This window comes from Eupeodes corollae, chromosome 1 (assembly GCF_945859685.1).
Source record: "Eupeodes corollae chromosome 1, idEupCoro1.1, whole genome shotgun sequence".
NCBI classification, from domain to species: Eukaryota; Metazoa; Arthropoda; class Insecta; order Diptera; family Syrphidae; genus Eupeodes; species Eupeodes corollae.
In genome coordinates, this window is record NC_079147.1 from 84,651,646 (window position 1) to 84,666,694 (window position 15,049).

The 15,049-nt window shown below is 36.1% G+C and overlaps 1 protein-coding gene across 1 annotated transcript in view; it reads right to left on the reverse strand.

The window, feature by feature from the left end:
* Positions 1-15,049, reverse strand: part of LOC129941017 (FERM domain-containing protein 8) — a 57,965-nt gene that overhangs the window by 29,266 nt on the left and 13,650 nt on the right. Inside the window, exons 4-5 of the mRNA XM_056049556.1 lie at positions 12,717-12,846; positions 12,473-12,571 (exon numbers count right to left, since the gene is read on the reverse strand). Coding sequence (XP_055905531.1) covers positions 12,473-12,571; positions 12,717-12,846 — 229 coding nt within the window. The remainder of the gene's footprint in view (positions 1-12,472; positions 12,572-12,716; positions 12,847-15,049) is intronic.

Here is a 15,049-nt window from a genome sequence, read left to right on the forward strand (position 1 = left end):
ATCTGTCATGGATCCATCATCGTCGTGCCCTACAAGAGTGATAGTCGAAAAAACAATACACCAACAGAGTGTGACTGTTTAGGCGATATCATTGAGCCATCATCATCGTGAAAACGGTGAAACTTGGCACACATCTAATGGAAAAGGCTCGCACACAGGAATGGTTGAGAGTTGTAAGTCAATAGGCCCTAGTTCTCACTGGAGTGTTAGGCCACCAAATTTATTTTATTTTTTAATTTTAATATTAAAGTATTACACTTGGTTTGTTTTAATAGGACAAATTGACTTACGCAAGTCCAATAAGGCATTCAACATCAGATTTTTATTAAACTACTTTCAACCATTTATAATTCAGAAAATGTATCTGTTGAAACGAATTTACACTCTTAGAGTGCAGCTAAAGATCAAATCTTTGTACTTAACAAAGTCTGTTGGTAGATTCGCGGAGTCGAGAGTAAGTTGGGTATACCTGCAAGACTTTGTTTTTAGAATTTAGGTTGGATTCCCTTTCGAAGAGAAGAAAGTTGGTTTTAAAAATATCAACAGTTTTTAAGAATTGCAAATGCTGATTTAAATTAAATAATTAATAGAGATCCTGCTCAAATTTGGACATATTCTTGAGTTTTAGACGAATAAGAACCTTAAGGATAAAATATAATCAGAAAATAAGACAAATTTCTATACAACATTCAAAGAAAACGAAATGCTCAATTTTTGAGGATATTAATTGCAGTAAAATGTACTCTTGAAACTTTCGAATAGAGTTTTTAGCCATAAATCTGTAGATTATTATATGATATTTTGAAATTTTTTTTTTGACTCTTTAAACTGATTTTTAATTTTTTTTATTAAATGTATTGCATTAAAAAATTAGAACTTGAACATTTTGTTTTCAATTCAAAAAATTAAATTTAACTAGCTAGAAAACTATATATTTCAATATTTCATATTGTAACTTTTTGCATTAATATCGATATGTCACAATTGACATTTCTTAGTTTTCAACGTTTCTAGAGTCTTCATGCATTTTGGATTTTAGTAACTTATTGTTTGAAAGTTTAAAAATCGAAACAAATAATATTCAAAAACTAAAAAAGACTAATTTCTTTTTTCATTGAAATATTGACTTAAAATCTATTATATTTAATGTAAGGTGTTATTGTTGATTGAAGTTAAAGCGAGTTGTCAGTGAACTTTCGTTGGGGAAGGTCCCCCTGTGTTGTGCGTCCGTTGCGCAAGCGCGTCTTGTTCGAGTCTTGTGCCTAATCGTGATATTTGTCTAAGTGTTTCCCCCCTAAACTTAATGTTAACATAAAACAAAATTAAATAATAAAACAAATAATCAAAAACAAAACGAAACAAAAAAATAGCAAAAAAAATATTATAAGTGATGAACAAAAAAAAAACAACAAAAATAAAAGAAACAATAAATCACACCACACCAAATCAATTACAATAAAACAAAAACAACAAACAACCAACAAAAAAATAATACATATCATCATATTAAGCCAACTCAACATAGCGATAGCACAGTGAGTACCATCCTTCACTTTCCCCTTCTCTCGTACAGTCGCATGGCTTAGCTTGTGTATCAAATTGCATTGTGTTTAATAACTAATGCAATTGATACACAGACTACGTCATCGTTGATATCAGATTGTTGACAACAAAAATTTTACTGTTTTGAATTAACAGGGCCGGATTCGATTCTTGTCACTACTAAGGCATAACACTAGTAGTGGCGTGTATCGAATAGCATTCTGTGGTTCAACGCAGTAATATTTTTCTTATAGTCTTCGTCTGTTTTGGTTTTTGTGTTTCTTTTATTTGCAATGGCTGGAAATTTCAGGGTAGATTATTGTAATATTCGTGGGCTTAGATCGAATTTTCTTTCTGTGTACTCCCATACTGCTTTAAACAGGCCAGCTGTATTGGCACTAAGTGAAACCCAAGTGGGTGAGGATTCCGATCCCACTGAATTCTTTATTCAAGGGTATAACTTGGTGCCATTATTCTTTTCCCACCATGGTCTCGCCATTTACATTAGGAATGATGTTGCTTATCAGTTTTTGCCACAATATGGTCCCTGCACAAATTCTTTTTTCAATTTTATGTGGTTTAAATTTTCCGTGAATAAGCAAATCATTCACTATTGCTTCCTTTATCGAAGCCCAAATCTAGACAGAGTATCAACTTCTCGTGAATTTGATGCTTTGTCTGATTCCATCCAAAGAATTGTTTCGTCCTATCCTCGCACTGAAATCGTTGTTACGGGCGATTTCAATGTACACAATTCTTCATGGCTTCAACATTCGGGCCAGTCAACACCAGAAGGAGTGTGTGCTGAGATCTTCGCTGAGTTAAACCACCTAACTCAGCTGGTCAACGAGCCCACTCGAATATCGGACGTGGTAGGTCGAGCAGAAAACACTCTTGACTTGTTTCTTACCTCTGACCCTGGTAAGTACACTATTAGTGTCCTATCTCCTCTAGGCACATCTGACCATTGTGTCATATCAGCAAATTTCTCGTGTAAAAACTCTCCAGTTAAAGAAAGAGCTCCTAAGAGAACCGTTTGGCAATACGAGAAAGCCAACTGGGACGGTCTCAATAATTACTTTAGGATCTTTAACTGGTCACTATGCTTCCTCGATAGTGACGTTGACGCCAGCGCTGATATGATCACAAGTTTGATTCTCCTAGGAATGAGAACTTTTATCCCGAATAGGGTTAAAAGCATCAGACCTAAGGAAAACGCATGGTTCGATGCGAGCTGTAAAGAGGTTATTAGGGTTAAGAAGGTAAGTTTCCGTTGTTTTAAAGCCAATCCAACTGAGGAAAACCGGAATAAGTTCAAGCAAGCCAGGAAGGCCTGCAACGCCCATATTCGACGGACCAAATTTTTACATGACCAAAAATTACGGCAAAAAATACTGCAATGTCCCAAAGGCAGTAAAAATTTTTGGTCATTTGTAAAAAATATGAGGAATTCTTCCTCTTCCTCGGTCCCTACGCTCGTTGTGAATGACACTCCATTTGTTAGCTCCTTAGAGAAAGCAAATCTCTTTGCTAGGCAGTTCGCCGCCAATTCAACTCTGCCAGTGAGTGTTATGACTCCGCCTGTACTTGAGCGAGTTAATGATTCTATGGGGCAAATCTTTTTTCGCACTCGTACCGTAGCGAGGGTCCTAAAAGATCTTAACATACACAAATCTGCTGGTCCGGATGGTATCCCCGCTATTGTTCTGAAGAGGTGTTCTTCATCGCTGGCAAAACCACTGCGTAAGCTTTTTCATCTGTCCTACTCCTCAGGTCTCGTTCCGAGCGGATGGAAAACCGCATTTGTCCAGCCTATTCCCAAAAAAGGCGAATCTTCCTCACCGTCTAATTATCGACCGATTGCACTTACGTCCCTTCTTTCCAAGGTCATGGAAACGCTGATTAATTATCAGCTCAAGAAATATCTTGAAGAACGGAAGCTTCTTAATGACCGACAGTATGGCTTTCGTAGCAATAGGTCCACTGGTGATCTCATGGTTCATCTCACCGAACAGTGGAACAAATCTTTACATAGCTTTGGAGAAAGTAAGATTATTGCACTTGATATTTCAAAAGCATTTGATAGGGTTTGGCATCAGGCTCTCTTATCGAAAATGCGTGCTTTCGGTTTGCATGAATCCCTCCTTCATTGGATTAGTAATTACCTTTCGAATCGTTCAATACAAGTTGTATTGGATGGATTCAAATCTGAAAACCACAAAATAAATGCTGGTGTGCCCCAGGGCTCTGTTCTATCTCCAACACTCTTTCTCATTTTTATTAATGATCTCCTGTCTGCAACATCTAATCCAATACATTGTTTCGCTGACGATAGTACTCTTAGCTTTTCATATTCGTTTTCAGACTCACACCCCTCTAGTACGGATGTGGAACTGCAACTACAAAATATGATAAGCTCATTAAATTCCGACCTAAACAGCATTGTACAATGGGGAATAAGAAACCGCGTGGAATTTAATGCTTCGAAAACGCAATGCTGTCTTGTATCGTTAAAGCGAAATATACCCCCGCTGCCATTATCCATAAATGGCACTTGCATCGAGGAAACTGAACATCTGGATATTCTTGGTATGTGTATCACCAACCACCTTTTGTGGAACGATCACATACGCGATGTCGCCAAAAATGCCGCAAGATGTTTGGGTTTTCTAAGGCGATGCAAGAAGTTTTTCTCCCCCTCTGGTCTGGCTGTTATTTACAAGTCTTATATACGTCCAAAGCTTGAGTATAACTCCCATATCTGGGCTGGTGCTCCTGCAACTTACTTAAGCCTCTTGGATAGTATTGAACGTAGAGCATTTAGATTGATTGGTGATATTACCATCATAACATCATTTACGTCACTTGAACATCGTCGAAATGTTTCTTGTCTCACCCTGTTTTACCGTTATTTTAATGGTTTATGCTCTAGAGAAATAGCCAGCTGCATTCCTCCCCTTAAACAGTTCAACCGTAATACTCGCGCTTCTAGGAATGCTCATCAATATACCCTCGAGCCCATCTTCGGTCGTACTGTCAAGTATAGAGATTCGTTCTTTAGCCGTACTATGCGAATGTGGAATGCCTTACCACACTCTGTCTTTCCCAGCTATTGCAATATTCAGGAATTCAAAACCAATGTACACCGACATCTCCTTTCAACCCCTCTCTCCCTTTCCTAGTGCTCACACCGTGTCTACATAATAAGGGTAATATATCCCCTTGAGTGTGCGCTTATTATATAAAAAAAAAAAAAAAAAAAAAAGCTGATTTCTGTACAGACTATAGTACAGAAATCAGCTTTAACTACAATCGTCGATTGTATAACTTTTTAAATCCTTATGATTTGGTCATCAATGTGAAGTTATACGTCAATCAACGCTAAAACTATTTAAATATATTTGCTGTAGGATTAACAATTCAATATTTCCTTCAGCATTACAAATTAAAGAGGTTATCTAACACTAAAAATGGAAAGAATTATGAATACAAATTGATTCAGAAAAGTCAAAACCGCGGAGCTCTGATTTACATCAGAATTTATTTTATGAATGTTGGACTTGAAATCAGTAAGTAATACCTTCTGTCCAGATATTTCTAATCCAATTAAAAGATATTCATGGATTTTTAAAATACTCCATTTTTTCAATGTTCTTCAATATATTTCTTAAAAAATAGCTCGTCAGAGTTTCCAAAGCTATAAAAATGATTGGTTTAAGGGAAAGAAGATTTGATCCTTTGATAAGCTTGTCTTTAGCTTGTCATGGTGGCGCTAGATTTTCCAAAAATCCAAGTAATTTTGTAAAGAACGTACACTCCAGAGTTATTTTAAGAAAAAAGATACTGCTCTACAAAACGTAAGTTAAATCTAAATACAAAATCACTCAAAACATCAGGTTTCTTAGATACATGTTTTTTTGAAATTCCAAAAAGTCACCAATTTTGGCATTTGGCAACGAAAAAAACAAAATTAAATTTTTAAGCGAAAGTGTACAGCTTTGAAAAAAGACTAAATGTTAACATGTACTCGAGTTTTGTTCAGGTTTCTGCCAGATCAAAACTGGTAAACAAGATTTTGCATTGACATAGAAAACCTAAGCACTTAGCAGTATTTTTCGCGATTTTAATTATGTGCTGACTCCACAGCAGTGGTTTGTGATGTACATTTCTAAAACTGGAAGCTGTTCATTCTCCTCGATGCAAGAACCACCCATGGATAGTGTCATTGGGGGTAAGGTATGCTTTTGCACCTATAGACAGTATTGGGTCTTTGAAGCATTACATTTTTGATTTTCCATAGAACAATGTTGTCCACATCCGAAGGACAAAGATGGAAATCTAGAAACGAATATGAAAAGCTGAGGGTATTGTTATCAGCGAAACAATGAAGTGGATAAAAAGTTTTAGACATAAGATCATTTAAGGAAGAGTGTCGGAGACAAAATGGAGCCTTGCGGCGCACCAGCGTTTATTTGGAGGATATAAGATTTGAACGTGTCTAATACTTTTTGAATTGAACCTTCCTATAACTCTTTAATACATAGGGACTATTTAAAGTTCCTGAAGAAGTCGTTCAGTCGATCCCAATTGGCTTTCTTTTATTGCCAAACGGATTTGAATAGGAAATAAAAAAAATTAAATAATTATAACCCATTTTCCAACTTCTCCATCTCATAAAAATAATCTGATTATTTTAGAACTACATATTTCCAACAGATAAAGTTAATTCTTATCAGTTTCCATTTAATTATAATATTAATTCAAGTCTATTATCTATGCATCATTTTTTCTATTTTATTTAACTACCACCATTTTTTTTCTCCTAAAATCAATCAACTAGTATTTTTTCAAAGAAAAATTGAGCATATCAATTCTTTCCGAAGTTTCACGTTTCATCAAAGGGTCTTCAACATTCTTGCTCATAATTAATATTGTCAGTCATTATAAAAATTTGCATAACCTGAAGCTATAGGTCATTGCTGGTCAAAGGGCATTTCTATGGAAAGTATACCTACTTTATTATCTCCATGCCATCCAAGTTCCTTTAAAAGAACAATTCAATTTGTTATTCTTCTGCTAACACAATTTTATATTGCTTATAGGTATTTTTCCTTGCCCTGTACTACACTTTATACAGTTATATTCTATTATATGTATGCACATAGTATTAAGTTTTGCGATACTGAAAATATATAATATAAAATGAGAGCTGCACTTTCCAATTATAAATACGATCTGGAGCAGCTTTAAACTCCATATAAATTCATCTAACCCATATATTGATGGCAATCAATCCTAAGATTTAAAGCATCAACCAGCTCAGATGGAAAGAATCTCCTCCTTCCCCTTACCACTTCGAGAAGAAGAAGAAGTAATTTTTGGAAATGCTCTCTCGTCCCAAAAAAAGAGGACCCTAAAGAAACACCTGAAGACCTTAAAATAATAGAAGGTATTCTACTGCTACTGCCAAGAGAGCATCCTATCTAATCCTTTTGCTTTGACATCGAGTAATCTTTTAAGACTCAGATCCTTTTGCAAATCAAACATAAGTATGTTCAAATGGATGTGTGCAAGAGAACTTAATCAATATAGTGAATGGTTTATAGTGCAAGCAAAATATGGAGTCGTATGATGGCAAACTCGACATCTGCTCCTTTCTTTGGTCCTCTTTTTCCTCTCTTAGCAGCCAAGCCATATGCAAAAGTGTGCATAGGAAATCCTGAGCATAAGTACAAATTCAAACTTATGGTATGAGTACCGTTAGCACCGACCGACATTCAGCAGCGCAGAGCAGAGTGGGCGGGAGCAACGAGACGACGACGAACGACAACGTTATACATATAGCGGCAGAAAGCAGCAATTTTTCGTCAGTGTACTCGTATATGGCTGACATGACCTACTTTCAGGCTAAATACCCTCTATTCTATGCAAGAAGGCTCATAAGGAAGAGATGAAGATGAGACTATCTCACAATGACGACACGGTGAGAATTCAGGTTGAATAAACTAACAATAGAAAGACATAGGTATGAAGATAAGGTGCCATAGTGATGGGCTTAGAACTTTTTATTATTGTTGCTGTTGGTGTTGGATGCATTGCAAACATATTCTAGAAAACAAATGAAACTGGAAACAAAAAGGAAACACTTCTTTCGTCTTTCTATCAATTAGCATAATATTCCCGCGCATTGTTGTTTTGCCATCACCTAAAACATTCACAAAAGCTGGGCTTATGGAACACCACCTCCGTCCAACACCCCTAACATCCCCAACTACACCTACAATCTAAAGCTGCATTTATTCTTGAATTCTTTTTTTCTCATCGAGCTAGCGCCGAATGAACAAAGGATTTGCCACCACAAGGATATTTTTGAATGCTCTTCGTGATGCTGGTTCTGTGCACATCTTTTAACCGTAGGAATAGGTAAATGATGCAGGATTGCAACCAATTAGGATTCTCGAGGCTGTTAGCTACATATCTGGTAAAAGAAATGAAGGCTTTCAATTTTTTGTTTAACCTTTTCACAGAGAATGAACAATTCAGTTGAAAGTAATGATTCTTTGGTTTTAAATTGTGTTGCTATCAGATCAGGGTGTTCTTGCAGGCCTAGGGAATAAAAATGATCTCTTCAGCAAATTTGATTGAAATGTAAAAGAAACTTTCAACAGAGCTGGAATAGGTAAAGATAGAATGTGGACCTTTAACTTAGATATATATATATATGTATATAGTCTATAAAGACAAATACGTATAAGTTACGAGAAAACAATTATTTCCCAAGAAAAATCATTAGTATTTTGGGTTAATTAAACAAAAAAAAAAATAATGTCTTTTGGGTTCAGTTAAACAATTTTTTTGTGAATAGTTAGGCCTCTCAAGATTCTCTTCACTTATATGAGACAACTATTTTATTGTAGTTATAGTAAAGGAACCATGCAAATATTTTATTTTTCCGGCACAATTGTTAAAACTAAACAAAAGTTCTTTTCAATCAAAAATGACTGAAGGTTTGAAAAAGTTAGAATAATTTATTATTGTCTCAGGTACTGACTATTGACTAAGTGAATATGAAAAATGCATTCAAACACAAATGACAAAACAATGTTAAATAAATCAAGGCTTAAGGAAAAAGAACTTTCAAAATGAATAAATCGGACAAGTACTTAAAAATTATCTCAATCTGAGCTCAGAGGAACAAAGCTGTCTTATGGTCTAATTTCTTTACAATTACAAAAAAAAATATTCTGACGTTTCGTGACATGAAACGACCTTACCGCTAAGAAACAATTATGTTAAAGCTAACTACTCGGAAAGTGCCCAAAAATTAGGTTTTGTTACAATCTCCCCTTCTTACACTGAAGCGTTCCGGGCGGAAGCCTTTTCCCATGATATGTGGACAAGTAATCAATTTGGACGATCTTAAGTTTACTTTTGGATCTTTGCAGTTACATCTCTTAACAATTCCATAACACGATACAATCCATCCCAATCCGATTGGAGTTTCGGGAAAACATGGACTTTGCGTTTAAGATTATGGAACCACTCAAATGGTTTCAACTTAAATCGAATAGAATTTGAAGATAAACGGTACCTGGGGTTTATTTTTGCAGCGCCCTGATGCATCAGATATCTCGCTTGTTCATATACCTCTCCATGTTGTTCTCGTCGCATTTTAGCATAAACGTTTACAGCCACAACTTTCTCTTTCGGTTATATTGCAAATAGCAGGTCAGATTGCATTTCCCTTCCGAAAAGCGGGGATTGTTCAATGGTTTCTTGTTGAGTGGCACGATACGCTATTGAAAACAGTGATAGGCATTTATCGTTTATATTTTGATAAATATTGTAAAATTGTCCGCTTCAACCTTTCAACAAGACCATCCGATTGTGGATGCAAAGGTGTAGTTCTTTTTGTGAATGCCCATTATTCGCATAACTTCTTGGAAAAGACCAGCCTCAAAATTTTTGTTTTGATTGAAATGCAGCTCCCTTGGAACACAGTTGTGGAACAACTTGTTTTCTGGTGACAGTGTTAGCCACCGCGATAACAAATACCTCGAATCACTTCGTGAAATAATCCATGAGCACTAGAACTTATTTTTTTCTCTTTTGGTCGACGGTGATAATCCCAAAATGTCAACTGCCACGCTTTGAAAAGGCTCACCGGATAAATAAACCTTAAGATCTGCCCTTGTCTTACTTCTTGGGCTATGTTAAGAAGCAAAAGTGTGAGAGGACTTGCAGAAAAACGCAACATCTTGGCCTGCATCTACCCAGTAAAACAGTTTACGGTTTTCTCCATAGTTTTTTTTTCGATCCAAAATGTACTTTCAATTTTGTGCGTAATTTTACGTTTTCTTGACTTGGATTTGCCTCCAAGATGTTGTTTTTCACACCTAAAAGTCAATGTCTAATCTTTATAAGAAGATAAAGGGTGAAATTTTAAAAGCTATAATAAAGTTTTTAGGAAAAAATAGATGAAATTCAGAAAAATGCATGAAATCTTTATATGATATGGTCCATCCGCTTAGTCCAATTTTGGCATATTCGTTCCAATATTTAGGACGGTATCACACAAGTAAATGCTTTAATGTTGTCATCTAACGTGTCAATAGTTAACATAGCCCCACAAAAAATAGTCTAAAGGCGGTCCCGAACGTGAAATGAAATGTTCACAAGCTCGCCTTCCAATAAGTTAATTTTTGCGCGGCATGTGGCACCGTCTTGTTAAAACAACATGTCATGCAAGTCGAGCTTTTGCATTTTGGGCAAAAAAGTTGGATATCATCTCACGGTAACGCTCACCATTCACAGTTGCGTTACGATTTGCATCATCTTTGAAGAAGTACGGTCCAATAATGCACTAGCCCATAAACCACACCAAACTGTGACTTTTTCGGGATGCATTGATAGCTCTTGCTACCTAATATTCACCCCAAAATTGACAATTCTGCTTATTTACGTACCCATTAAGCCAAAAATGAGCTTAGTCGCTGAACACAATTTTTCGGTAAAAAAGTGGATCTTCGGCCAAGAGCCCATTCGCTAAAAACTTTACGTTGCAGTAGATCCTTGGGCTTCAATTTTTGCACCAGCTGTATTTTGAAAATCATCACACTTAAATCCTTTCGCAAAATTTTAAACATTGTTGAGTAACAGAGGCTCAATTGCTGCGAACGGCAACGAAAAGATAATTGATGGTCATCATTAACACTGCCCAATACAGCTGGGATAATTTCATCAATTGGATTTCTGACTCTACGTAAGCGTGTTGGTGGTTTAATATCAAACGATGTAATAGCCCGAATAGCCACTTCAGTCCGTCGATTTAACTGACCATAAAACGGAAGAAGCGCTCAATGAACTTTCTTAACAGAGCACGCATTTTGATAATAAAATTCAATAATTTTTAAGCGTTCTTCGCTTGTAAGACGATTCATGGTTAAATTATAAAATAAACTTAAGATGTTTGCCAGGGAAACAAAACGCGAAACGTGCGTCAGTTGCTTAAACCAGTGTTGCCAAAAAATCACCCTTTATTATACCTTGAAATAAGCAGGTCTTGTTTCAATACTTGTCCATCACTTAGGAGTTCCTCAAGGCAGTCATCTTAGTCCATTTCTGTTCTTTTTATTTACTAACGATGTGTTGATATCACGTTTTCCTTAAGCCAGGACAAGACTTCTTTTATCGCCCAAAGTTCTCCTTGAAATACGCTACAATGATTGGGAAGGCGAAATGAGAGACTTAATTTCAGTCGACCAGAGTACACACCTTCACCAACCCCATCTTCTGTTTTTATCTATATGTATAAAAGTAGAGTGACTCGTCTTCCAGAAATTCCCTACTCTTCAAGAAAGACCTGGAAGGTACAGAAATGTGGAAGATGCTGTCGACTTGCAGTTGGGGCATGGTGTAGTCTCTGTGCTTTGGAATTGATTCCAAATACCTTAAAACTACGGAGTGGCAATTGTTGTTGTTGATTCTGGGTTGTAAGCCCTATTTATTACCTAAAGCTTTTTGCAAGAAAATAGAGCTGATGTAGCCTTTTTTGACTGTTTGTTGTACATTGCGTTTCCAATGCAGTTTTCTTCTCAGTACACTGCGATCAGCCCAAAGTATTAGTCTGTCTAAGACATTTTGTAGGGGTTCTTTAAAAGTGTTAAGATGCTTCCCTGAAACCGCTATAGCAACGTCATCCCCCTGAGCAATCATTCTGAAAACCTCCGCATCCAGACTAGTTACAATTTCATTCACCACTAGGTTCCAGAGAAGAGGGGATATAACACCACTTTGCGGCGTCTCTGTACTAAAGAATCATCTAGCAGAAAAGTTGAACAGTATTGAATAAAATATTTTTTCCTAAGTCTTAATTTATCTAAAATTTGAATGCAAAGATATTTGTACTTAAACGGATATATACATAAATAAATGTTAAAAAGTCAATGAAGTTCATATTTTTCAACTAAAAGAATTTGGGAGATTGAACACGTTTTTAGAAATTTGCTATAATAAATAGTGTCCCAAATATCGTTTATATTCATTTGAAATGGATCTCGACCAAAGTCACCACTCTTTAACAATCATTAAAGAAAAAGGTCAGTACAATATAAAAACAGTCTTGTTAAACATTATTTTAGCCTTTTTTATAATTCAAAATGTATCCCTCTGACCATCAGATCCTGTCAGGAATTAAATTTTTCCAAACGACTTAATTTTTTGTCCTTATTCCATGAACAAGAAGGAAACATAATTTAATTAAAACCACGAAACACATCTTATTGCTTTATCGTGCCATCTTCTTGAGTCGATATACTAAATGGTATATGCAACATTTCAAGTGGCCCTGAATATAAATCAGTATGTCCCTTATACATTTTTAACATTTAACATTTCATACTGAAATAATAATAAATAACTCAAAACTCACCTGTAGAAATATACACGTCTGGCATTCGGGATCATCACTCGCACTTGGTTTGGCAAAATCCCAGGATAAGTCTTCATATCTTAAGCCCAGCAACAGTGTCTGAAAAAGGCAACAACAACAAATTAGCAAAAACAACAACAGAAAAAGAGCAAACACAAAAATGCTCCAATTTATCATCAATGATGTGCGATGTGGCATTGATTGTGGCAACAATGCAAAATAAGCAATTGCCGATTACACTTACGTATTCCACCGGATCAATGATGAAAATACCACGCTCGTTTATCGCAACAATCACTGAAACATCCTTGTGATTCACTAAGCTCATAAGACCACGAACTGGCTGCTCCACTTGACCATGAAAAAATGCCGCACTGCAAATGGATTGAAATACAAAATGAACACAATACAAACAAACAAGATAAAAATGGGGAAACAATTTTTATTGCAGGACGTGGATGGGAGTTGTGGCAGAAGCGTTGGCGTTGGCGTTAGTGTTGTAGGTTGAAGGAGAGCTTTGGTTTGGTTCTTGAGTTAAGGCAATAATAAAAGATACAACAATATAGAGAGTCAAACAAAACGCTGAAAATAGAACAAAAGGATAAATGTGGCGCGCAGCAATTAATTGCCACAGGGACACGTTCCCATTTTCCCATGTATTCACTTCATCTGACAGGAGTGCGATGTGAGAGAAGAGCTTGCTGCGCTAGCTAACATCACGAACGTGCTTTTATTTCGCTGCATTTTCTAGCCCCAGAAGAAAAATGCCACTATACCTTATACCTATATACCTATAGCTGGATGATATGATGTTTGGTGGAATGTGTTGGTGGACTATACCTTCTACAAGTATAGGTAGCTAGGTATAGGTACTTCGCTATTCACTTTCGTATACTTGTACAACTCAAGGCGTGTATCGTATATACCCACTTTGGAAGCGAGATGCTCTTAAAAGCTTCCTTTTGTTGTTTAAGCTAACAGAGTGTGCACTCTGTATAGTGTAGGTGGTTAGGCAGGCATATTGTGGGAATAAGGTGAAAGACCCTCCAAATCCCAGCTCCCTGTATACCTCCCTCACTCTCCGATTACCTGATTCGTATACCCTATAGAATGACTCTTTCAGGAGCATCAGAAGCAGCATATGGCTTGTTTCATGTTCTGGAACGTGCCTTTTTAAAAGGATAACATTTTGCTGAGCTGCTAGTAATCCCCGTGTATTTTGTTTACATTCCGAAGTGATAGTGCTCAAATTTTTTCTTTCAATTCTTTTTCTCTTTTCTTCTATTAAATAGAAAAAGAACACACACGTGCAGTGCACTGTGTGCCTGTGCATTTTGCTGCAAGAACAGAAAGGACTATTCTAAAAAGTGGAAGATCTTAATCCTTTTTATGCGACGACGACGACTACAACTACAACTACGACTACGACGATGACGATGCAACTATATTATTGGAGATTTCGTTGCATGATGGTACCTGGTACCTACTGCCATGCAATTTGAAAACGTTACTTAGGGACCACTGGGTTTTTGTGACACATTTTATGACTTTGCTAAATAGGTTAAGGGATATACAACCTATTTTCTGAGTCAACGTCACACAATTGTTGGAAATTAGTACACATATTGTATGTAGGTAGGTTAGGTAATTGTAACTGTTTTTAACGAGGCATATATTATTTGAGAAATTCAAAGGATGTTTTCTTCCATCGCAGGTGCATAGTTGAATATGGGTATTTTCAAAAAGGGGTTAGATATTTAGGGTACAAAGTATTTACTATATATTACCACACAAGATCTGGTGCTGGTGGTTAGATTAAGTGCATGCATTTGTCCTCTGGCGACACAGGGATCCAGATAAGAGTCAGGTTAAGCATTGAAAACCCCAATTTTGTATTAATTTTGTAGGGTATTTTTGGAGAGTTTCCAAGCTCCAAGAAACTCAAACCAATGAAAAGTCGTTTTAAAAGGAGAAATACCTAAGCAGCAAAAGGTAATGTTCTTCAAGCTTTAACAATGTCGAAGATTTTTTGAATTTGGAAAAGGATTTTGTCAACAAAAGTGGGTAGATTTTCCTTTCAACCAAACTGAAATATGAAAAGCAAAATCTTCCTGACGAAAAGTAGTCAGAAAACGCTTTCTTCAAAATCATGTAAAACTCGAAACTAATTAGAGTTTTCACAATTTAATGAAACAAAAGTATAAGAAGACATTTAAGATTTCTTATTACTTCTATCGCGATCTCTGGCACCCTTTCTTTATTATAGAAAAACTATGTTTTGGTATAAGAAAAAGCTTTCAAAAAGCTTTCAGATTAGATATCCCCTTACTCAAACCCTATTAAAATACATCTTCAGCAAATAGAACTACCATAAATCCCAATCATAAGATTCAGGGGAAGTTTGAAAGAAGATATAAGTTAACATCAGCTAAACATTCTTAATATTCGTGAAGTACGGCCAAAGAAGGAATCTTTAAACACGAAAAAGAGTGATTATTATTCGTTACAATAGGTTAAAAAAAAAGGATGATATAAATTACATTACGACTTTGAAGGGCTTTCACATAACGGTGGAAT